This window comes from Phyllobates terribilis, unplaced genomic scaffold, assembly GCF_046119375.1.
Source record: "Phyllobates terribilis strain yellow unplaced genomic scaffold, ASM4611937v1 Scaffold_5__5_contigs__length_657084704, whole genome shotgun sequence".
Lineage (NCBI taxonomy): Eukaryota > Metazoa > Chordata > Amphibia > Anura > Dendrobatidae > Phyllobates > Phyllobates terribilis.
This window is the reverse complement of record NW_027362765.1, coordinates 179,987,534-180,014,500: the sequence shown is the minus strand read 5'-3', so window position 1 is coordinate 180,014,500 and position 26,967 is coordinate 179,987,534. Positions and strand designations below refer to the sequence as shown.

The 26,967-nt window shown below is 41.4% G+C and overlaps 1 protein-coding gene across 3 annotated transcripts in view; it reads left to right on the top strand.

The window, feature by feature from the left end:
* Window positions 1-26,967, top strand: part of ZNF385C (zinc finger protein 385C) — a 446,028-nt gene that overhangs the window by 362,021 nt on the left and 57,040 nt on the right. For all 3 annotated transcript variants that reach the window (XM_073683551.1, XM_073683552.1, XM_073683553.1), the window contains 2 exons: window positions 2,411-2,553; window positions 11,847-11,957. In XM_073683551.1, the coding sequence (XP_073539652.1) occupies window positions 2,411-2,553; window positions 11,847-11,957 (254 nt within the window). The remainder of the gene's footprint in view (window positions 1-2,410; window positions 2,554-11,846; window positions 11,958-26,967) is intronic.

Below are 26,967 nucleotides of genomic sequence, written 5' to 3'. Positions count from 1 at the left end.
AGAACATTTATGGCGTTACCTAATAAAAAGGCAACATAGTAAATTTTCCTCTGCCACCTCCGTTATATACCCAGAGGATGAAATTTCATGGAAATGTATAAACCCAAGTACAAAACTGCCCTACGGATAGGACATCAGTGTAATTGAATCTGGGTGATAGACCTGCTGCTGACAAAGTATATACTAAGTTGTATTTTAGGGGTTTTTTTCTATCCGTTTCAGATGCACATACATTATAAGACTGAGTTGGAAACTACTAAAATCTTTGATATTGTTTTTTGGAAATAATATTATGGAACGACCTGAATATTGATGAAAAAAATATAAGTATTTTGTAGAGATGAGAGAATCGTCTCGCAGGAATCCGGTCCTTCGGCCAGGTCAGTAATCTGTGACTTGTGGATAGGAGACCTGCAAATCTCCTCACCTCTTGGCATTACTGGCTGTTCTTTTGACTAGCCGGGCTGGCGCTATATCGTGTCTGCGTCACTCCGCAATGATAAATTGCACCAGCCCGGCTAATCAAAAGAAGATTTGGGACTGCTGGGATATTTGCAGGCCTCCCATCCGCAGTTACAGATTACTGACCTGGCCGAAAACCCGGAACCCTGCGAATCGATTCTCCGATCACTAGTATTATGAAGTATATTATGTTATTCCTGTATGAAATAGGTAATGTAGGCATTGTTGAAGGAACTTGAAGGATTTGTTAATTGACTCAGACCTTGGATCAATGGTAATAAATGTTATGTCACTGAAAGCTGTTAGGATCCCCCCCAGAATTTCTAGAACCAGGGTATGGATGGATTGGTGTCATGGCTGAGACCCTTATTCCAGCAAAGTGTCACTTGCTGGTCTGTATGCTGTCGTTACGATACAATCCCTGTTTTCTCTTTTTCTCTGGTGTAGATCTATCAGATCTCTGAATGCTGAGCCCTCTACAACTCCAGCCATACCAATGATTAGGAGCTTTCTGTGTACACTGTAAATTGACGGACTGTTGCTAATCAATGGTGGGGGAGAGGTTCCTCAGAGCAGGAGGACTAGGAGGCACAAGACAACTAGTCCTGTAATTTTAATCTCCTGCTGATGAAACACTGATTTTATTGAAACAGCAACACACAGCCAGGTAAGTGACACATCATTGGAATCAGGCTCTCACCCCCTACGTCATGCTGCTCTCAGATTACATAGAAAAAACTGATGACAGATTTCCTTTAAAGGACTTGTCCACTACTCTGACAAACCCTTTTCAATCCCTGTATTCTCCCTATAAAATAATAACACCTATATTCACCTCCGGTGCTGGTCCGTTACAGCGGTATCGGCACTGGCTCTCCCAGGGCTCTCGTGACATTGTTATGTCACACAATCCCTGCGCTTCACTCTCACCTACTTTGGACAAATCAAACATCCAGCGAAAATGAGAGAACAGCTGCAGCTCTCATTTCCTCCGGATGTCACTTATGAACATAGTCATTGAAAAAGGGTTGTCTAGGTAGTGAACAATCCCTTTAAGTTTATATTCAGAAGTATCTGTCCCTCCTGTCATGAGTCTGGCATCAGTTGCGACACCAGATATCTGGCTGCATCCCTAAGCTTTTCTGTCCCGGAAAAGACAACAAACTAGTGTATGACTTTCTCATTAGTTGCATGTGGCTTGCTAAACAAATGGATAACTGTGAATTCAGTCTAAATTAAAGTTAATCTCATGAATCCTTTGAACACTTTGTAAAAAAAAAAAAAAAAATATCTGTAGTACCTTATTATGTTTTGGAAAATCTGGACCAAACTGTTCTGCAAAATTTAAAGAAGAGAGTTGTATCTAGGTGCAATGGGTTTAGCCTACATATTTATCACGAGCAATAAACAATTATCTCCTGAAAAAGTTGTGTACGCAATAGGAAGAACTCTGTGGTGCATGTGTTGGCTTTCAGCACAGTCAGGTGAGGATGTACAAGTTTCTAGCTTTGTTCCCGGTTACCAACATCCATTCAAGCATTTCCTGAATTGTCTTGTAGAAGTTTGTTTCAGAAATGTATTTGTGGGCATAACTTTTGGGCCTGGAAAACAGTGCAACCATCCAAGAGGATGGCAGTGCAAGTCTTTTATTGGTATTGCAGAACACCACGTTTCAACCCCGAACAAGGGTCTTCATCAGGTCTAAGGCACATGTCCAGGGTCAAAACACTCTGTACTGCTATACCATCAAAGCACCCTTATTCAGTACTGTCATCTGACATGTTTTTTACTGCTGTGAGGGACCACAAGAGGTGTCCATGAGATGTTACCTTTTTATACATATATTCCCTGGTTATGTCTTGCATTTTTAGAACCCTCATAACCATTATGAGACTGTAAGTAGATTTTTTTTTGTGGTCAAATATGTGATAAGCTTCTTCTTTTCTAGGTACCCACACTCCTGGTGGTCCATTGTTGGCATCTCTAGGGATACCCAGCCGACCAATCCAAACACATTTGGACATCAAGCATCTTTTAACATTCAGGATCAATGGTGTCTCTCCACTCAGCCTCTTCCCAAACTTTAATGCTGTAGGTATATTCTTTATTCATCTCTTTTTTTCCATTATGAAATATAAGGAAGCACAAAGCTACTATCTTTGTCACCCAAAAAGTTCCTCTTTTCCTCTTAAAAGAAATGTGTCTTCAGAAAATGACCTATTGTGTAAATCACGTTTTTATGTTAAGTGTATTTTTATGATGATCAATTTGTATCTATCTTTTCCATGTCTATCTATCTATCTATCTATCTATCTATCTATCTATCTATCTAATTTGCAATATCCACACAAACCACTAAGCCTAATATAAGACTTCTACCGCCTGTACTTTATATAGAAGTTAGGCTGACTCTGTTTGTAAAGAAGCATGCTGTAATCCTGTCTGTGATGATAATGAGACTGCTGAAAAGTCATCTGTTTAGAATAGGAAGTTTGAGTCTCGTGTGAGTCATGGTGGCAAGTGTGAAATTTTCAATATTTATGATTTTTTTATATAGATAATAACTAGTGATGAGCGAGCATGCTCGTTACTTGAGATTTACGAGCATGCTCGGGTGTTTTCCGTGTATCTTCAACGTGCTCGGGTGTTATGTTAAAGTCACTTCGTGCTCATGATTTTCAACTGTTAGACAGCTTTAATACATGTAAGGAATGCCTGTTTCTTTGGCATTCCTCACATGTATAAAAGCTGTCAAACAGTCGCAAATCATGAGCACAGAGTGACTAAAACATAACACCCGAGCACGCTGAAGATACTCGGCGAGCATCCAAGCATGCTCACCGAAAGGGTTAACAGAACATACTCACTCATCACTAATAATAACATGAAAAAACTAAAAAAAAATAATGATCAAAAATTGTAGAATAAAATCCAGTTTAAACAAACATTTGATTTAAAAAAAATACAGGTCATTTTCTGTTGACTGATTCCCTTTAAGTCTCGCAGGTATTTCTCCTAAAACCTATACTTCTCATTGTCAGAGATATACATGATTTGCCCATAAAATGTCTTCAGTCTCAGGTCCGTGCACATGGGAAGGCAGCTCTACATCTGTAGTATGGCAATACTATATGAGTTGGAGTTATATGGATGGTCAGGATTGGTTCATATTAGTCTATAAGTATCATGTTACTTATCCATATAATCATCTAACCGTAATATACCGTAGTTGTCTACATAGCTACAGTTTACAGAAGATGAGATGCAATGAAATGTTAGACATGAATACATTAATAATAAAAATGTAGCATTTTTTGTTCTCCTTGAACCACATTCCATGAATATTTTTGTCCTCTGGAAATACTCATTACATATTTACCAGCACCATGTTTTTGAGATGAAGAATGTCTGCACTCATGCTGGTCATGCTGCTTATGTAGATTTAGACGAGAGACTGAGCAAAAAGCAATGTGCATGACAAGTAATGTAGCAGTGAGCTATTTGTTTTCCCTCTAAGAATAAAACATGCCTATGATTTGTACTTTGGACTCTTTAATTTGCCAATTTTACAGATCTCTTTGTATAACATGTATTCTCAGTAGGTATTATAACCCTTGTTACATTCCAATTGGACAGCAATTATTTTTTTTATGTAAAAGCGAGATAAATTTTAGGGTGCTGTACACATGAAAATGGGTTTTGGTTCGTAACCAGAGACAATAAAAACAAGCACAAAAAACATGCTCTTTAAGGGGTATTCACAAGATAGTAAATCGTGTCCTAACCCCAGTGGTCCAAAGAAGAGGGCTATACAGAGCCATGCCTGAATGAAGCGTGGTTCAAGCATGCGCGCTTACGCTCTATTCATTCTCTGTGGAACTGTTGAAGATAGTCAAATACGACGTTCTGCTTTTCCTGGCAGTCCCATAGACAGTGAATAGAGCAGAGGTACACAAAGTATGGGGGATGCAAAGTAGAGAAATAGGAGGTCTTTCAAGACCCAGATGTTATACAAGTCCCACCGGAGATTATACCAGCCAGTAGTCACTTAAAGACCTTTTAGGATACACAGACAAGCTAGAATAAAAGGGGTTGTCCAAGCTTGGGACAAAAGTCTGCAGTCATTTTGTGCAAGCAGACAGTCACATGACCACATGTATGCAATTTGTATAATGCGAATACGTCTAGTCGGCATGTGCCTACAAGTATGCAGGAGAATTGTGACAGCGTACAAGCCTGGACAACCCCTTAAAGTACTCAATAAACACGTGTTAGCTTCATTCAATTGCAGGCCATCAGCTGCATTCATTTCAAGATGGAGCAGAATAGGAGGTGACTGTAACCCTTACGCCTTGCCTAAAGGAAAATAACTTGCGCTTCAGATAGCTGTTTTGCCGAAAACTATCTCTGCAAATACGCATGAATGCTCAGTTCAGCTGCACTTTTATGTTTTCAATGATAGGAGGAGAAAAGCCACTATCAGACCATTGGAAGAAAAAGGATCGGGTGATTGAATTCACACTGCTCCATCCTTATCTCCGCATCTTCTGTCTATCTTTCTCATCATCTATCAAAGCAAAGCTGGATGGCCACTATTCCCATTAGATGGTCATACTATCCTTACAGTATTGGTGGGTTCATCTGTATTTAATCTGATATTATTGGGACTTAGAAGACCAAGCTAAAATAACTTGAATATCTTACCTCGAATAGGGAATGTCAGCCTGCCTGAGTTCTTTCAGAGAGAATTGCTTGTTAGAAAAAGTCCTATTAAATCTGCAGCATTGAGGCTGTTTCGAGCAGATTTTCTAGTGTGATAGAATTGGGGAGGTGTAATGTGGGCTATCTGGCTTCTAGACAGAGTGACCAAGACCGGGTGGCAGGTCCACTGTATCTGTTACATCAAGTACTTCTTGTTCGTTAATTAGGGTGGCCTAGATAATTGTCAGCCGACAGCTATTCCTCCCAACACCCCCTTCACATTCTAGACTCTATCGAGCATGCGTTCTCATTGAGGGGACGGAAATAAGCTTCAACCAATTTCCTATGAGATCACACAATTGAACATGTTGAAATCCAATTTGCCTGATACTTTTTTCCCATAACAATCAGGGCATCCCCTGACACATTAGATGATTGATGGATTCAACCTAACATTATCTTATATGTATGGGCACCTTTTGAAGGAAAGAGTGATCTATGGCTTAAAGAGGTTGTCCAGGACTTTAACATTGATGGCCTATCTTTAGGATAGGTCATCAATGTCTGATCGGTGGGGTTCTAACACTCGACACCCCCACCATTCAGCTGTTCCTGGTGTCAGTGGCGGCCGGAACTGCTCAGTTATGCATCGATGGAATAGTGGCCGCAGCCGGATACTGCATATCCACCTTCTGGTCAAATCAATAGGGAGCGGATGTGCAATACCCGGCTATGGCCACTATTCTGTTGATGGAGCTGTGCTGTGCAGCTCCGTAACTGAGCAGTTCCGGCCATCGCCGACACCGGGAACAGCTGATTGGCGGGAGTGCCAGGTGTCACATCCCCACTGATCAGACATTGATGACCTATCCTAAGGATAGGCCATCAATTGAACTCCTGGACAACCTCTTTAAACTGGTGAGCTTTGAAGGAAAGAGTTTCACAGAGGTAACATACATACATTTTCATCACTGGCGGTTCAGTTTAAGATCTTCTTTAGGTAGCGACCAGCTCTATTTTTTTTTTTCCCCTTCTTCTTCAACCGTTGTTTGCAAGAGACCAAATGTACCCACGATGCAGAAATTCTGCATATTTTTTCCGCATCTCCCTGGCAGGAAAAACGCATGCGGATTTTACATGCGTTTTTCCCGCCAGGTAGAAGCGTTTGTCAAGCGTCTTTGCATGCATTTCTGTATGCGGGTTATCAAGCACTTTTCCAAGCGATTTTAGCATCACTTGGAAAAGTGCTTGACAACTTGGTCACACTATATAAATCCATGCAACCGACATGGATTTATATTAGTGTGACAAAGTTAGTTAAAAAAAAAAAGAATAAGAATGGTAAAAAATAAAGATTATACTCACCTTCCGATGTCCTCCCGGTGTTTTCTCCGCCGCGTCCAGTCTCTTGCACTGCTCGCGGTGGTGTGAAGGACCTGCGGTGACGTCATTCAGTCATGTGTCAGGTCACATGACTCAATGATGTCATGGCAGGTCCTTCACAACACCGCAACCCATAGAGCAGACCAGACGGAGCAGAGAAAACACCAGGAGGACATCGGAAGGTGAGTATAATCTTTATTTTTTATTTTAAATTCTTTTTTTTTACAGTTTCTATGGTACCCAGGTCTGGATGAGAGTCTCCTCATCCACACATTGAACCGTGTGATATCCGCATGTACAGATGTAGTGATGCGGATGTCACGCGGTCCAATGTAAGTCAATGGCGGCGATTACGCTGCTTGTCCACAAAATTAATAGACATGCTGCGGATTTTTGAGCGTAGCATAAATGCTGCGGAAAAATCCACAGCATGGGCATTGACATTGCGGCTTGTTATTGGGGACCATGGGAGACGGATTACTAAGCGCTTCCCAAGCGTTTACACTGCGTAAATTCCGCAGCATAAACGCTTGGAAAATGCTTCATGGGCACATAGCCTAAGTGTTGCTAGGTCTATGGTCTTCTTCTTAGTCATATTTGACAATGATCTTGAAGCTTGTTATTTTTGGTTTAGATAGAAGAAAAGTAAATTTACTTTTTAAGAGTCACCAAACAGTGTATATCTATAAGCCCCGTGGACAGAAATAATTTCTGGAGATAGAGTTTTCTGTTAAAAGATAAAAAAATAGACGGAGAATCAAGTCTTTGTTGGATGACTTTTCCCAATCTATAATGCCAGCATTGTCCTCGCTCCTGGCTTGAGGCTTAGCAAGATTATCTTATCTCTAGTATGACTGTCAGGAGAGAGGCTGCATTTTAAGGCCGATCGTATTTCTTTGCGAAACTATTTAGCCAAGGAGACAGGTGCATCTGTCTTCGAGGCACAAAGCTGGGAGGCCGAGAGGTGTTATCAGGGCCCCAAATTTCATTCAGAGAAGTGAGCCGCATGACAATGTGTGATGACTAATGGGCTGTCTACAATTCCAACTTTTCCACAATCACATCAACCAATGTCTCACAAAATTATTGATTCCATGTTTGTGCACAAAAGGTATACAACATATAATACATGATAGCGGTTTATATCAGAACGCGATGGAAGGCGTATCAACTGACACAATATATAGGTTTATTTATTTTCCAATGCAATTGGATTTATATGTGAAAAAGTGTATACTTTATTACAGAGAAGGAGACTTGTGCAGGTTTGTAGGTATATTGGATATTTTCACTATACACTGTGTGCACAATTATTAGTCAGGCCCATTGTTGTGCCATTCATCCAGGACCATCACCTCATTTTGCAGCATGTTAGCATGATAATACACGGCCCCATGTTGCAGCATGATAATGCACGGCCCCATGTTGCAGCATGATAATACACTGCCCCATGTTGCAGCATGACAATGCATGGCCCCATGTTGCAATATGACATTGCACAGCCCCATGTTGCAGTATGATAATGCATGACCCCATGTTGCAGCATGATAATACACGGCCCCATGTTGGAGCATGATAATGCACGGCCCCATGTTGCCGCATGATAATGCCCGGTCCCATGTTGTAGCATGATAATGCACGGCCCCATGTTGCAGCATGACAATGCACGGCTCCATGTTGTAGCATGATAATGCACGGCCCCATGTTGCAGCATGACAATGCACGGCCTCATGTTGTAGCATGACATTGCACGGCCCCATGTTGCAGCATGATAATGCATGACCCCATGTTGCAGCATGACAATGCACGGCCCCATGTTGCAATATGACATTGCACAGACCCATGTTGCAGCATGATAATGCACGACCCCATGTTGCAGCATGATAATACATGGTCCCATGTTGCAGCATGACAATGCACGACCCCATGTTGCAGCATGATAATGCACGGCCCCATGTTGCAGCATGACAATGCACGGCCCCATGTTGCAGCATGACAATGCACGGTCCCATGTTGCAGCATGATAATACACTGCCCCATGTTGCAGCATGACAATGCACGGCCCCATGTTGCAATATGACATTGCACAGCCTCATGTTGCAGTATGATAATGCATGACCCCATGTTGCAGCATGATAATACACGGCCCCATGTTGGAGCATGATAATACACAGCCCCATGTTGCAGCATGATAATGCACGGCCCCATGTTGGAGCATGATAATGCACGGCCCCATGTTGCAGCATGACAATGCACGGCCCCATGTTGTAGCATGATAATGCACGGCACCATGTTGCAGCATGACAATGCACGGCCCCATGTTGCAATATGACATTGCACAGACCCATGTTGCAGCATGATAATGCACGACCCCATGTTGCAGCATGATAATACATGGTCCCATGTTGCAGCATGATAATACACAGCCCCATGTTGGAGCATGATAATACACAGCCCCATGTTGCAGCATGATAATGCACGGCCCCATGTTGCCGCATGACATTGCACGGCCCCATGTTGCAGCATGATAATGCATGACCCCATGTTGCAGCATGACAATGCACGGCCCCATGTTGCAATATGACATTGCACAGACCCATGTTGCAGCATGATAATGCACGACCCCATGTTGCAGCATGATAATACATGGTCCCATGTTGCAGCATGACAATGCACAACCCCATGTTGCAGCATGATAATGCACGGCCCCATGTTGCAGCATGACAATGCACGGCCCCATTTTGCAGCATAATAATGCACGGCCCCATGTTGCAGTATGACAATGCACGGCCCCATGTTGCAATATGACATTGAACAGCCCCATGTTTCATTATGATAATGCACGGCCTCATGTTGCAGCATAATAATACACGTCCCCATGTTGCAGCATGACAATGCACAACCCCATGTTGCAGCATGATAATGCACGGCCCCATGTTGCAGCATGACAATGCACGGCCCCATTTTGCAACATAATAATGCACGGCCCCATGTTACAGCATGACAATGCACGGCCCCATGTTGCAGCATGATAATGCACGACCCCATGTTGCAGCATGACAATGCACGGCCCCATGTTGCAATATGACATTGCACAGACCCATGTTGCAGCATGATAATGCATGACCCCATGTTGCAGCATGATAATACACGGCCCCATGTTGCAGCATGACAATGCACGGCCCCATGTTGCAATATGACATTGCACAGCCCCATGTTGCATTATGATAATGCACGGCCCCATGTTGAAACATGATAATGCACGACCCAATGTTGCAGCATGATAATGCACGACCCCTTGTTGCAGCATGACAATGCACGACCCCAAGTTGCAGCATGATAATGCACGGCCCCATGTTGCAGCATGACAATGCACGGCCCCATTTTGCAGCATAATAATGCACGGCCCCATGTTGCAGCATGACAATGCACGGCCCCATGTTGCAGAATGAGAATGCACGGCCCCATGTTGCAGCATGATAATGCACGACCTCATGTTGCAGAATGATAATGCACGGCCCCATCTTGCAACATGACAATGCATGGCCACATGTTGCAGCATGATTATGCACGGCCCCATGTTGCAACATGACAATGCATGGCCCCATGTTGCAATATGACATTGAACAGCCCCATGTTTCATTATGATAATGCACGGCCTCATGTTGCAGCATAATAATACACGTCCCCATGTTGCAGCATGACAATGCACAACCCCATGTTGCAGCATGATAATGCACGGCCCCATGTTGCAGCATGACAATGCACGGCCCCATTTTGCAACATAATAATGCACGGCCCCATGTTACAGCATGACAATGCACGGCCCCATGTTGCAGCATGATAATGCACGACCCCATGTTGCAGCATGACAATGCACGGCCCCATGTTGCAATATGACATTGCACAGACCCATGTTGCAGCATGATAATGCACGACCCCATGTTGCAGCATGATAATACACGGCCCCATGTTGCAGCATGACAATGCACGGCCCCATGTTGCAATATGACATTGCACAGCCCCATGTTGCATTATGATAATGCACGGCCCCATGTTGCAGCATGATAATGCACGACCCAATTTTGCAGCATGATAATGCACGACCCCATGTTGCAGCATGACAATGCACGACCCCAAGTTGCAGCATGATAATGCACGGCCCCATGTTGCAGCATGACAATGCACGGCCCCATTTTGCAGCATAATAATGCACGGCCCCATGTTGCAGCATGACAATGCACGGCCCCATGTTGCAGAATGAGAATGCACGGCCCCATGTTGCAGCATGATAATGCACGACCTCATGTTGCAGAATGATAATGCACGGCCCCATGTTGTAACATGACAATGCATGGCCACATGTTGCAGCATGATTATGCACGGCCCCATGTTGCAACATGACAATGCATGGCCCCATGTTGCAGCATGATAATGCACTGCCCCATGTTGCAGAATGACAATGCACTGCCCCATGTTGCAGCATGACAATGCATGGCCCCATGTTGTAGCATGATAATGCACGACCCCTTGTTGCAGCATGATAATGCACGACCCCATGTTGCAGCATGATAATACACGGCCCCATGTTGCAGCATGATAATGCACGACCCCATGTTGCAGCATGATAATACACGCCCCCATGTTACAGAATGATAATGCACGGCCCCGTGTTGCAAGGATCTGTACACAGTTCCTGAAAGCTGAAAACATCCCAGTTCTTGCATGGCAGCATCCTCACCGGACATGTCACCTATTGAGCATATTTGGGATGCTCTGGATCGGCGTAAACAACAGCGTGTTCAAGCTCCTGCCATTATCCAGCAACTTCGCAGCCATTGAAGAGGAGCGGACCAACAATCCACAGGCCGCAATCAGCAACCTGATCAACTCTTATGTGAAGGAGATGTGTTGAACTGCGTGAGGCAAATAGTGGTCACACCAGATACTGACTGGTTTTCTGACCCCCCTAGACCTCTCCAATACTGTAAAACTGCACATTTTAGAGTGGTCTTTTATTGTCGCCACCGTAAGGCACACCTGTGCAATAATCATGTCTAATCAGCATCTGTATATGCTACACCTGTGAGGGGGGTGAATTATCTCGGCAAAGGACAAGAGCTCACTAACACAGACTAGTAAATAATATTTGAGAGAAAAGGGCCTTTTGTGTACATAGATCCTTGAGTTCATCTCATGAAAAATGGGAGCAAAAACAAAAGTGTTGTGTTTATATTTTTGTTCAGTGTAGATACAAAAGGGTTACAGCAATAATTAAATGTAAATCTTTCTTTTTGCAGATGGACCCGGTGCAAAAAGCAGTCATTAATCATACCTTTGGTGGGCCTTGTCCTCCAAGGAGAAAACCTTTTATATCCTGCAATATTTGCCATCTCAGGTTCAACTCGCTGGTAAGAACATACTGCAATCTCCTGCAATGCAAAGTATTTGGGTTTTTTATCATATGCACATAGTCCAATTATCAATATTAGTAGTCGGTCACTAACAATATATTGTGTGTTTTATATTTTAAAGGGAATCTGTCAGTAGGATCAACCCTCCTAAGCCGTCTATATGAGCATGCGGGTCATAGGAAGTTGAATAAAATGAAACTTTGATTATCTGCGATCTGATGTCTTATTCCAGAGATATCAACTTTTTTCTTAATATGTAACTGAGCTGTTTAGCATCACTTGGAAAGTGCTTGTCAACTTGGTCACACTATATAAATCCTTGCAACTGGCATGGATTTATATACTGTGACCAAAAGAATAGTAAAAAATAAAAAATAAATCTATACTTACCTTCTGATGGCCCCCGGTGTCTTGCTTCGCTCCATCCTGGCTGCCGGCAGCTGGCGGTACACTGAAGGACCTGCCGTCACATGACTATGACGTCAGCGCAGGTCCTTCAGTCCACCGCGATCTGCCGGCAAGTGAAGACAAGGAGACCGTGGGCCATCAGTAGGTAAATATAATATTTATTTTTTATTTTATTCTTTTTTTTACAGGTACTATGGTACCCGGGTCCGGAGGAGAGTCTCCTGTCCTCCAGACCCAGGTACCATCCGCACATTGAAACGCATGGATTCCACATCTACATATACAGTGATGCGGATTCTATGCGATCTAATGCAAGTCAATGGCGACGAAAACGCAGCGCTTCCGCAAAATAATTGGTAGTGCTGCGTTTTTCCCCCGCAATGATAACCCGCAGCGGAAATTTCCGCAGCATGTACACAGCACATGTGGATTATCATTGGGGACATGGCAGGCCTTCTACCATACGTTTTTGAAGCGTTTCTGCAGTGTTTTTGCTGCTGCGGAAACGCTTCAAAAACGCATCGTGGGCACATAGCCAAAAGGTTTAGAAAAAAAAATAATTATGGACAATTATAATAATCATTCCACAATAGTTTTTTTATTTTTTTTTATTTACCCTGTTCTCTATACTGTAAAACTAACATGGCAATATGATTGTCCAGGTCAGTACGATTATGCAGATACCAAACATTTATAGTTTATTTAAGTGGTGAAAAAAATTCGGAAATTTGTAAAAATAAAAAATTGTTGCTTTTGTCGCCAAATTCTGAGATTCGTAACAGATATGGGGCTGTGTGAGGACTTACTTTTTGCACCCTGAACGGACATTTTTACTGATACCATTTTGGGGTAGATACAATGTTTTTATCGCCTCTTATTGCATTTAATTGCAATGTTATGGCAGCCAAAAAAACATAATTTTGGCGTTTTGATCCTCTTACTCGTTACGCTATTTATCGATCGGATTAATAGAAAAAAAATTTAAATCTTCACTTTTTGCAATCTGACGCACCTTCATTTTTTGAGGATTATTTTTGGATCAAAACAGTCATAACTCACTGTAATAAATGCTTTGAGGGGCATAGTTTCTAAAAATGGTGTCACTTCTTTGGGGTTTCCTCTCTACTTATACCTCAGGGGCTCTCCAAATGTTTTATGGCGACAGGAAACTATTCCAGCTAAATTTGAGCTCCCCATGGCGCTTCTTCCCTTGTGAGCCATGCCATGCAACCAAATTGTAGAATATAATCACATATAGGGTATTTTCTTACTTGGAATAAATTTCTTAAACATTTAAAATCTGTTGTTTTTTTTTTCTAATATTTATCCTTTTAAAAATGAAAAAGTTAGGGCTAAAACTAAATATTAATGGAAAAAGTAGAATTTATTTATTCAATCCACTTTAGGTTACATCATGTGAAGCACCGAAGGGTTAACAAAGTTAGGCATGCATTTGTTAAAATGGCATATTTTGTGGAGTTTGGGGGTAATACAAAAAGAGTAATATATAAGGCATGCCATGAACATCTTTCCTCTAAGGTGGGTATAGTGAGGTATTTAATGTTTAATGTTGCTTCAATTAATCCAGGGATACCTTAGGATCTTTCCTTTATGAATATTGTAGTTCATTCCAGTCATATATCTATTGTATGTATCTTGTGTGAAATACACATGTACTAATTGTATATTTAGGCAGTTGATGTATGACCAGAAGAGGGCAGGGTTTTTGGGGGTTGTTAGTTTTGTTTTATTTGTATCTGTTTAAGAGTTAATGAAAAAAAAGAGTAACATATAGACCCCTTCAAAGGGCGTGGGAAAAAAAAATTGGCCCCTGTAAAATAAAAAGTTGTTTGAAAATTTGAAATATCGCAGCTAAACTTGTAAGCCATCTAATGTCCCGAAAAAAATATAAGGATGTATAAAAAATTATGGCCACATAAAACAAACCTATGGGAATGCCAATTATTAACTATTTAGTATGATATAATTATCTCTTGTAAAGAATAATCCTATAAGGCAATTGCCAGCACAGTGATATGTCTTATTTGTATGAACATACATAAGATAAAGTAAAAAGACAAAAATGCCAGACATAAATAAAAACAAAAAAACTTTATTGTATTAAATATAAAGAATAAGTAAATATAAAAGGGAGACCATGGGCATAACAGGCATGGGAAATTACATATACATGGGTGGGTAGGGATAGTGACTGACTATAGTGGCTACATATGGTAAGAACAAATTGCCATCAATAGTTGTATCTGGTGAGGTAGATTGGCTCACACATCTGCACACGGAGGTAGACACAGGAACGCTGTCTCTTTAAATCTCTCACTGATTTATTAAAGTACGGCATAAACCAATGTAAAGTTCATCAAAACAAACACGGCCTTTCTGGCACAATGGGAAAGCAAAAGAAAATGTTTAGCACAGTCCATATACGTCTGCGGGGATCCACCCGCTCAGGATACAAGCAGGTTCAGCACAGTTTAACAGAACACTTCTCTGGAGGTGTCGCCTCCAGACCCACTGAACACCTAATGACTCAAAAGGCTGGCTATTTATATGCCAGACCACACCCTGGGGTGGAGATATGGTCAACAGCCTCCCACCCGCTCTTTAGTTGTTTAAATAAAATCCAACCCTTAAAATGGCCGATTAACCCCTCTCAGCACTTAGTGTGCTGGAGCAAACTTCCAGATTTCAAATCACTGAAGCTAACAACCTCAGTGAAACTTATCTCCCCTCCAGTACTTTGCCAGTGACTTTGTCACACTGGCTGGCTACAGGGTCACATCAGTTGTTCCTAGATAGGAAGACGCATTTCCCCATAGCTGGTTCATCAGGAGGCCCAGATAATCAGGATAACTTGGTGTGGAGCTAGATAGAGGATCCAAGATGCTGTGATGTATGCTGTGTATGTTCACTTTTAAATACCCCACTAAAAACTGAAACAAGGCTGATTAGCGGACGTTGATTAAACACATTGCATTATTAACAGCTATTTCTATGCAGTGCGCATGCGCAAGTAAGTTTATCCACTAGAAGTTGCGTCGAAGTGCTACCTATTGGCATGCGCTTTGAGGCATTACTTATGGGAAAAGTAACCCCTATCTATAAACTATCGTATATCAGTAAATTTGAAGCACGGACACTTTGTTTATTTATCTACTGTATTTTTCAATTGAGATAGCCAGTTTATGGGATAAACCGATTTTTTGTAAAATCTCAAAGAAACAACTACGAGCTGCTATCTATCATCATACATATAGCACTGACACTCTTAGTTTGCCATGACACTTTATTGCGCTACGGCACTTTATTTCTCTGACTGTTAGCTTAATTATTTACAAAGTTTATAAACCCTTTGAGACAAGTTATAGAGGACAAACAACAGTCCATTATATAGGTTGTGTTTTTGTGGTCCTAATAGACATTATTGAAGTGCTTTGCTAATTTTGGGTGAGTCCCATACATTGAACAAGCTACCCGGTATGACTATAACCTTGATTGGGTTGGCTTATACTTCTATCTTTGGTGTCCTGTATATGTATATAGTGCTTGCAATATACTTTGCTGATAATAGGATTATGAAGGATTTATTTACCTTCTCCCTCCCCCTCTTTTTTCTATGTAATTTTTGCTGTATTGACTCCTCTTGATATCCCTGGACCCAGAAATATGGACATATAGGGATACACAGGGACTGCTCTCAAGGAGAAGGGGCGCCATTTGTCTTATTATTTAGAGTGCCAACCTCTACAGCAAGTTAGACCCAGAGCATAGGGCTACCTGGGGCTCATTAGGGTGGGCATTTATCTGGTATATGTTTGTATGTTTTTGTCGTGGATTGTTTCTACATTTTAAAACATATCTAATAAAAAAAAACTTACAAATGAACAATTTTATGTAAATTGATACTTGATGACCTTGGACTATATACATACTCCCTCTTTCTACCACATACGTCAAATGTCGAGAAACCCCTGGTAGCTAAGGGTCAAAGGGTTTCTCCATATTTGGGGACTTTTTTTCACTTTAGCCATTATTCCCCATTTGCCGTCTTTAGTCTTTGTATTGCACTCAGTATTGCTGGCTGCAGAATAAGTTAACAGAGAATATGTCAGGGAGCTCATTCTGAAGGTCTGATGGAATGGTTTGAAACTATTTTTCTGAGCTCCTCTTTGAGTTATGACCACAGACCACATCAAAGTTGAATGTTCAGGGAAATAAAGAGATTGTAAAAGCCAAATGGTTGCAAAACTTTTTATGAAAGCCAGTTGAAAAATTGATTTTTTTTTAGCCCCAAGTGCTTATATTTAAGTAAAAATTAAACTGTCCTCAAAAATGGACAACCCCCTTAATATTTTTCTCCATCAATAGAGCTGTATGAGAGCTTGTTTGTTTACGGCTACGTGCGCACATTCAAGATTTGATTGCAGAAATTTCTGCAGCGTTTCTTCATCTCTTGGCAGGAAAAACTTAAAAAATGCGTTTTTGATGCATTTTTTAGATGCGTTTTTGTACATCAATGAATGCTTTTTGGAGCTAAATAAAGATATTTGAAAACGTGTGACATCGCTTTAACCCTTGGATTACAGTCAGACCTGGGGTGAGTATACTGGTTAATTTAAATGATTAAAGAATGTGTCTGTTGTATGTCAAATAAATTGTTTACTCTGTGTGTGTGTGTGTTTATTTAACGCTTTACTTTACTTTAATTAGGTTTAGTAATGAAAGGGTCTGATTGACACCTTTTCATCACCAAACAAAAGGGCTAGGTGTGAGCTAATCCCATACACCCAATCTCATTACCATTTTCATTCAACTCATTTCTGGGGCAGCTGAGAGCTGCTATTTTTAGCCTAGCAAGGTGCCATTAGGCAAACATGTTCCCTGGCTATTAATAACAGCTCACAGCTGTTTCGTCAGCCACTATGTCCACATGATCAGCAACAAGCAGCGCTTTGGACACAGCGTATTTTCTCTGCATCCAAAACGCTGTGTTCTAATGCCGCACTTTTGTTGTCAATACATGTAGATCCACCGTATATAATGACAATTCAATCAGTGAAAACCTGCAGCAGAGACTAGCATCTCGGCTACAGAAATTGACATGCTGTGGATGAGTTTGGGTACGTGCCCATGATCAGGAGCCGCTGCGGGTTTGACGCTGCATGTTTAGATGTTACAGCATAGTGGATGGGATTTCTAGAAATCCCATGTCCACTATGCGTGCATCTGAGGCTTCAGATCACCCGCTGACACTGACATGCGGCGTGTCTTTCAGGACCGCAGCATGTCAATTTCTCTTGTGGAGTCGCTAGTCTCCACAACAGAAATTTGACCATTAGACTATATTGAATCCGGTAAATCCGCATGGTTCAGTGAACACATGTGGACTTACCTGCGTTCAACAGAATGCAACATTTTGGACGCAGCAAAAATATGCTGCGTCCAGAGCGCTGCTACGTCCGGATCATGGGCACATAGCCTAAAATAAAAAAAAAAATGGCGTGGGCTCCCGCTTCATTTTTATAACCAGCAGAGGGAAAGCCGACCACTGGGAGCTGATATTAGTAGCTGGGGAAGGGGCCATTAGCCAAACATGTTCCCTGGCTATTAATAACAGCTCACATCTGTTTGCTTAGCCTTTACGGGCTAGATTACAGAGGGACCCCAGAAAAAAATTGATGTAGGGTCTCCCTATAAAATCTAACCAGAAAAGGCTGAACAGACACCTGTGGGCTGATATTAATAGCCAGGGAAGGGGCCATGGATACTGTCCCCCTCCTAATTCTGCCATTTTTATTTTTTATTCTGCTGTATGGGTCAAATAATGTAATACTTCTTAAAGGTCAAACTTTCAAAATATGGCAAATACCAAATATGCTTATTTTTCAATATTTTGTGCTATAAGATTTGGAAAAGAAGACTTAAACCTGTGATACTTTAGTATTGCAGTATATTGTTAATCTACTAATCTCCTATTTTGTAAAAAATTGCAAAACTTGGGGCCTCCAGTAGGCTCCAGGCTGCCGTGGTAACCCTTTGATTGTACCCATTTTATACCCTGAAGTCAGGAGCACGTGTGGGTGGTTTTATACTGTACATACACAATCTAATTTCTAAAAAAGTTGGGACTCTGTGTAAAATTTAAAGAAAACAAGAAATAATTGGTTGGAAATCTCTTATAGTCATATTGTATTCACAACAGAACACAGATCAGCAGTTGAAAGTTAGAAATTTATGGCTGCAACACATCTCAAAAAAGTTTGAACAGGGCCATGTCTACTATTGAGTTTTGGGAGAGATATATTGTCCCATTCTTATCTGATATTGAATGCTGGTTGCTCCACAGTCCGGGGTCTTTGCCGTGTTCTTCCTTTCATAATGTGCTAAATGTTTTCCATTGATGAAAGGTCTGGACTGCAGGCGGCCAGTTGATCACCCAAACTCTTCTTCTTTGAATCCATGCTATTGTGATGGATGCAGTATGTGGTTTAGAATTGTCTCGTTGAAATATGCAAGGCTTCCCCTGATATAGACATTGTCTGGATGGGAGCATATGTTGTTCTAAAAGCAGTATAATGCTCAGCATAGGTAGTTTATTGTGTAAGCTGCCCATGCCATAGGCACTAATGCAACCCTATTTCATCTGAGATGCCGGCTTTTGAACTGTGTGCTGATAACAAGCTGGATGGTCCCTCTCCTCTTGAGTCTGCAGGACATTGCATCTGTAGTTTCCATAAAGAATTTCACATTTTGATTCATCTGACCACAAAACTGTTTTCCATGTTGCTTCTGTCCATTTTAATTGAGCTTTGGCCCAGAGAAGACGGCAGCGTTTCTGGATTATGTTGATATATGGCTGCTTCTTTGCATAATTAGATCTTTCACTTGCATGTGTGGATTGCACGGTGAACTGTGTTCACACACAATGATTTCTGAAAGTATTCCTGAACTCTTGCAATGGTTTGCACGACTAAGTTATGCCTGTTTTTAATGCAGTGCCACCTGAGGACCCATAGATCAAGAGTAACCAATATTGATCATTGGCCTTATCCCTTGTGCACAAGGATTTCTCTGGAATCTCTGCATCTTTTGATGATATTGTGTACAGTAGATGGTGGGATATTCAAAAGACTCTGCCTCTCTAACATGCTCTTTTTATACACAGTTATGTTTTTCATTAGTACCGCTTACTTTTTCTTCCTTTTGTTAACCCTTTCCCAACTTTTTTGGGATGTGTTGCTGTCATCAATTTATATATGAGTTCATTTTTTTCAAATGAAATGGAAAAATGTCTAACTTTTGCCCTCTGATACGAGTTCTATGTTCTTTACTGAATAAAATCTGTCTATAAGAGATTTTTTGTTTTCTTTACATTTTACACTGTGTTCATACACATATATATATATATATATATATATATATATATACACATTAGTAAAAGGTTAACACCACACCCAGTTCAACCATATAAATGCTGTTTTTAAAGATTGATTGACAGTGGCATCTAAGTGGTTAAAGGCATCAATTAGAACTAGCTACAAAGACTGCTGTTAAAGGCGGGCGCCAACTGTATACCTCGGCACCTGCGGTGGATGTCGGGAAGGAGTCAATCATGTCTATAGGTTCCCATTCACCCAACAGAGACCCAAAGAGTGTCCTTTTAGCTTCTACCGGGCAAGAAGATATTGGTATCATTTGTTTTTTGAAAGATAGAATAATGTGATCAACTATTCTATCCAGTAACATCCACTGAAAAAAACATATACCACATAATATCCATTTGTAATATGAGAACGCATGGGCAAAGTACCGTATGTCATTATATACCTACACAGTGGGAGACTTCGAACACATCTATTGAAGATATACCGTATTATTATAAGACGCACCCCAAATTTTGGGATGGAAAATAGAAATATTTTTTTTTTAAATACAATGGTGCGCCTTATAATCCGTTTTACCTGGGGGGCGGCGGAGGTGGACCAGAGGTCACTGCTTCAAGAGGTTGGCGGCAACTGCGGCAGGAGTGGGGGGATACTGCGGGCTGCGGGCTCCGTCCTCTCAGAAGGGTCGCTGATTCAGGAGGACTTGGGCGGTGGCGGGAGTGGGGCGATGCTGCGGGCCCCGTCCTCAGAAGAAGTCAGTGATGAGCGGATGTTCCCTCTCCTGTACATAGCCCTGCGGTGTGTGTGGGGAAAATTGCCGCCGGAGCATGCTCATGCTCTGGTGGTCATTTTCCTGAAGCCCCTCGCCGGGCTATGTACGGGGAGGGAACCTTCGCTCACCGCCCAATTTTTTTGAGAGGAAGGGGCCCGCAGCATCGCCCCACCCCTGCCGCAGCCGCCACCAACCTCCTGTATCTGTGACCACGCTCCACCAACGCCGCCCCCCCCCAGGTAAAATAACGTACCTTTGCATTATAAGATGCATCCCCTTTTTCTTCCCAAATTTGGGGGGTAAAAGTGCATCTTATAATACAAAAAATATGGTACTGTGGGGAATTCTCACAATGTCTGTATTTATGACATACAATGCAGTTTCCAGCTCCACGAAAATCAAAAAAACTCTTCTTTATTAGTGTGAATGAGAAACACTCCAGTTGGTGAATTTAAAATGCCATGGTAGTAAATAAAACCACTAGTTTCAGGTAGTGAAACCCTTAATGATGTTACTGTTGTTGCAACAAACTTTGGATATATCAATAGTACAAGTGAATATAAGAAACTTTGTAATATATCTTATCAGAGAAATCTGCTAACTTCTCCTTATGAGCTTCTTCTTCTCCTACCTGCACCATGAACTCATAATATACCCTGTATGATGTGGGCATCATACTGTGTGTGTGTAGCTGTGGGGGCATATTTTGTGGGGGGGGGGGCGATTGTGGGTATCAGACTGTGTGTGTAGGGGCCTGGTTGGACACATACTGTTCTGATGGCTTAAGGGAGCATCCTTACTGTCTGTGAGAATGCTGCTGTGGGGGTATCATAATGTAGGGGCAACATACTGTGGGGGTGGCTTCAACTAGGAATACTATTTCTGTGCACAGATCTTGGGCGAGCTTAGTGAAGTGGTTTAGGGTAAAATAAAAAGTGCCACACTGCACTATAAGTGCCGCAGTATGTTTCTCTCTTATTTTTTTAAAGTTGGAAGGTGCAGTATGCAGGCATATCACGCTGCAGCTTTCACAAATGCATTTCACTTCAGAGCTAGATTCACAGTAACAGCTCAGTACTGCTGCATAATGTCTTCCATGCTGCTGCTGCTTCTGACTGTGTTTTACGGAAAAATAAGCCATCTCTATGTATTGTGTATGGGAGATATTATAAAAGCTTGTTTCCACCCACTAGTTCAGAGAAAACTGAGAATGAGGCCACGTTCACACGTTCAGTATTTGGTCAGTATTTTACCTCCGTATTTCTAAGCCAAAACCAGGAGTGGAACAATCAGAGGAAAAGTATAATAGAAACACATCACCACTTCTGTTTTATCACTCATTCCTGGTTTTAGCTTACAAATACTAATGTAATATACTGACCAAATACTCAACATGTGACGTGGCCTGCAGGGGATCTGAAAGGATCTGCAGAGGGTAAAACTGGTGAAAACTGTAGAATACAAGTCATGTGATGGTCAACAAATAGTGTTGTTTCACCCAACTGCTTATTCTGGTAATTTACCTGAAATGACAGGTACACATTAAGAATACCATAAGAAACACATCCCGACACTATATTCCAGTTTTTGACGTAAGATTTTCTTTATTTTGCATTTGCACAAATCAAGCCTAAAGCTGGAAATAAAGCTAATAGTGTTAGGCTGCAATTTTCTGGTAGCAGTTAACCATCCCGTTGTGATGGCACTGGGTCAGTGATCATGTGGACATCTGAGAGCTGCTGAACCTACAGGCATTTACTTTCCAGGCTAATTCTTATTTGGTCTGAGATTACCTATGTGCCAGTTAAAGGCTCTTGGTGCAGCAGAAGTCATTAGACTCCCGTGGAGACATTTGGATACAAGCAGTGTCTGTTATTTGTCTATTTAGCATTAGATCTGTAAATTATGAAAAGGATGAGAAATACTCAGAGCATGGACACGTTGGCCAGTACTTTTAATAGATTCTAGCGGACTAAAGAGGTATATGGATGGTCAAGCTTTTTTTCATTGCCAATCCTTTTCCAATATTCGCCCTTGCGGGCGCTGTCTGTTACATTGAGCAGCCCGGCATTGTTGGCTGACCTTCCTCTGTTTGCCCTAGTAGGTATGTGAAGAAATGACATTGGCATCAAACCTCCAGGATGGTGCCACAGTGACAAAGTTGTTATAGGCAATTCTGCAACTGCATGATTTTTCATTTCGCCAGACATGTAACTATGCACTAAGTGCGGCATTCGGATGATGCCATAAATATATACTATTAATATGATGATGAGAAGAGTAGTACACACAAAAATGTCATCACTTTTCTGCTTCTTTCTCATCACCGATATGTGATTCCAGGCTGATCCCTTCATAGATTTCCCTGCAGTGAAGATGCTTCTCCAGCCTCAGATTATCTGTGTTCAGTGTTGTGTTCAGAGCCATGGTTGGTGGCATTTTCCTTCTGTCCCAGTGTGAACCCCGACTCCCCGTGGTCTCCAATCAACATGCTGATTTGATGTCTACCCGCAGGCTACCTCTCCCGCAGAGAGGAGCTGTGTCTCTTCTTCCCTGCGGCATTTACTCGTGTTCTTTAGCTTTGTAGAAACATAGTGTGCTTTAAGGGTTAAAAATAGAGGACTAATACGCAGAGTGTCAGCGTGCTGGCCATCTTGTTTAGGTCAGTGTACTACAACATGGCTGACATCCTGTACATGAGATTTAGATGAATGTAGTCAGAGCAAAACATGTATTGGGCCTGTCCAACGATAATTATTGGTAATCAAGGTCTAATTCAATGTCGGAAGTGGAGGTCAAGCAATAATATCTTTTCATAGAGAATCGTGTAAATTAATGATATGGGTAATTTATCTCATTGGGACAGATATATCTAAGGGCTTGTGCAGGCGACCATATTTTCGGTCCGAGTGCGATCTGACAAAACATCGGAGTGCACTTAGACCAATGTTGTTCTATAGGGCCGTGCTCATATCCAATTTTTTCCTCCAACATCGTGCAGCATGCACGATTTACATCCATTACTTAGCTCACACTTGGCTATGCAAGTCAGTGAATCCGTGGAAAACATCTGATTGCACTCTGCACTCGGATGACACAATGGAGACTTTTTTCCCATCTTCTCCTCATCTAAGAGAATCGGATCACACCATGCTCCCACTTCAATCAAACTTCGATCAGAGTTTGATCAGAGTGTGATTGGCATAATTACCGGTAGCTCGATTCTCTCGGATGAGGGAAAATACGGTTGTGTGACCCAGAATTTCATACCTACTGTCTACTGTTTCCACTGCGTGTGTGCTCCTCTTTGCAGTACTTCTGCTCTTACTACTTTTAGGCTGTTCCATCTGACCCTTGCTACGGCAAAGCTATGTATGCAATGACTGAAACATTGTGATAAAACATTAGTCTCAGCAATACCTCGAGGCTGAAAAAGTCATTGCCTCGGCCTTATGATTTGAACAAGAGTCACATCAGCAACTCAGTATTGATGTCGCTAGTAGTACACGAGGTACTGGAGAAAATTTTGCATTCCTGCAAATTAAACAAAAAAAAAATCATAAAAATTGTACATTAAAAAGAGTGGCCCAAATTTATGAATAATTATTTTATTCTGGCAATCAATTTTTGCTCTTCTTAGGGGTTTTTTGTGCCAAAGTCATTAAAATTGCTAAATGTTTTTAAATTTGGTGCAATTGAGAATTAGAGAACGACCTTTTACAGCAAGCGCCCATGTAAAGTGATTATGCAAAAAGTTGCTAGTTTTTATATAAAAAGTTGCAGTTCTTGAAGGTCATGTTAATATGTTTGCCATTTAAGCCAGGCTCATTTAAACTAAACAAATTCAAAATTGACACTAAAAAAATAGACAAACTACGGCATAAATTGTGGAAAAAAAAAATTCACAAATATAATCAGAAATTCACCTTATAATCTTCTTCTTCGTGCATCAAAATAATTGCTTAAAGTAAGAGTCCCAGAGCTTGGGACTGCACTAGAGAGGCTCTGATGACAAATGTCATCTTGATGGTGAGACCTGGAGGATGTCCCCTTGCTACGTTTTCAGATCTGTATATAGAAGAACGTCAGATAGACCAGATGTCACCTTTATAAATGCCGTCTAGACAGTTGTATTGTATTTTACAATTTTTATGATCATCTAAAATATGTAATTTGGTAAAACATATTTGTCCTTTGTTCATATTTGAAGGTCAGACTCCATTTTTTTTGTTCAAAATAACTTTTGCCTGCCTATCTGTCTGTCACGGGTTAAAAACAGGGGTTACAGAAGGCATGCTGCAGAGCACAGGACTGCCAGACTGGCTTTTCTCTACTGCATTGTCAGTCTCGGCTCGGCTGAGAATTTCCCCCTCCCCATCTCTCATTGTGGCTGAGTCTTATCAGCATCTTGCAGGCTTGCCATCAGTATGCACCTCATTATCCCTACAATAATGTCCTCTGAATGCAAATAGACTGGCAGCCGGCATGGAGCCCCCCATGCAGTTGACTGGATGTACAAATTTTCCTCTTGCTTAGCTCTCTGTAATTCCCCCACCTTCCTGGAGTTAGTTCTTGCTGTAGTAGACCATTTACAACCTCTGTGTGTGTTTTTCGTGGGGTTCCCCTATCCTGGTTTAGGAAACGGCATTTTGTGGAAACACCTGCTTGTTTTTTGGGTTGTTTAATATTGTCGGATCCTTACTGTTCAGATTAGAATATCTGTTACATGGTAATATATATTCATCAGCAGGGTCTATGATAAAACCAGTGTCTACGATAAAGCCAGTGCCAAGAAGAATAACATATTCATCTCCTTGGTTACATCTGTGGACACAACCGTGATTTTGGCTTCTCGTGAACCGGCTACCTGTTCTGAGAGACACCACGTTTAGGTTTATTGTGTTCTGTGGGTGTATTATACCACTCCACGGTGGCGTTGTGCAATCCATTTGTGTCATTATCACAGAAAAATAGACTTTTTATAGCTTCCTTAAAGGTTTCACAAGCTTTCTTCAATATTTCATTTTTTATTGTGCCCTCTATTTAGGGGATGTGCCCAATATGACTAGATTTTTTTTGTATAGCTTTTTGTGCTTTTCATCATGCTTCTTGCTAGAGGTAGTGATCAGTTGATAGAATCCCTGACCTTCAACTCCATGGGCTGTGTCTAGTATTTTAGCTCAAAAAAGCAATTGTATTTTTCTTTTAGGCCAGGCAATATTCCCTGGGAACAAAAAAATATGAAATTTAACTTATCACCAGAAAAAGTTGTCTATCTAGTGCCGTGCTATCTATTGGAGGTACCAATCCTATTAGTAGGTGCCTTGCTTGACCCATTAACGAGCCATGGAACATGCCTCCAGTAGGGGGCACTAGAGAGACATCTATCTAAGGCTCCGTTTACATGAACCCGTTGGCGGTTACTTGATAACATGTTTACACAGGCAGACCACACTTAACAATGCGGATTGAACGATCTGTAACAGAACTTTCAGTGTGCGTAGGCAGCCATTTTTTTGACACAGGACAATGCGTTGCCAAGAATGATTGTTAAGCAAGCTTAAAATCATTTCACCCAACGAATGAGTATTTTGCCCGTTCATTGGGCAGTATGTTTACACTTCAAGATTACCGTGAGATGAGCGTTCCTAGGTATTCCAGCGTGGTCTAATAATCTTTCAGTGTAAATCCTCTTTTACACTTGACGGAGAGCTACTCTGCTACATATCAGTCTTATGCCTTACCCCGCTAACACACACATACATTAGACTTATGTCAGCCGAAAGAGCCAATATCGACGGGTTCGCCCAACAGTCTTATGTATGGGAGCTCTAGACAATTGATTGTTGGGGAAATATTGACTTTGCCTATCTGATTTTTGACTGCCAATCTCATTGTCTCCTGGAGATGAGCTGCAACCAGACATGTTTGGAGATGGGTCTCTCATCATGAACACAGGAACATTCAGCCAACTGAGCACCATTTTTGTTTGGCCAACAGCCATCTAATTCATGTAACAGGCTTTGCTACCATTTCAGTCGTGGGCCCACCAGAGGATTATCTGATTCTCTAGTAGATCAGTTATACCCTGATGATCTCGGAGTCTAGAACCTCCTACCAAAGATAATGAGAAACCACTTTTTCTCCAGAATACTAAATCTATGTAATGATATATCTTGTCACCACATACAATAACAACTTGAACATAGGTAGAAAGCATCCTCAGACTTTTCTTTCTATAAATGGAAGATGTTATCAATATCATCGGTTCACATGTTATAATTTAGTGAATTTATTAGAGGTTCAGACACTGGTTACCTAATATTGTATGGTGATTCCTCTGAAGCTAGGTTTATTATTTCTAAAATTACTTTACTGTATCAAAGAGAACACTCTGAAATGTTCCTACTAAGCTGAAGAACTG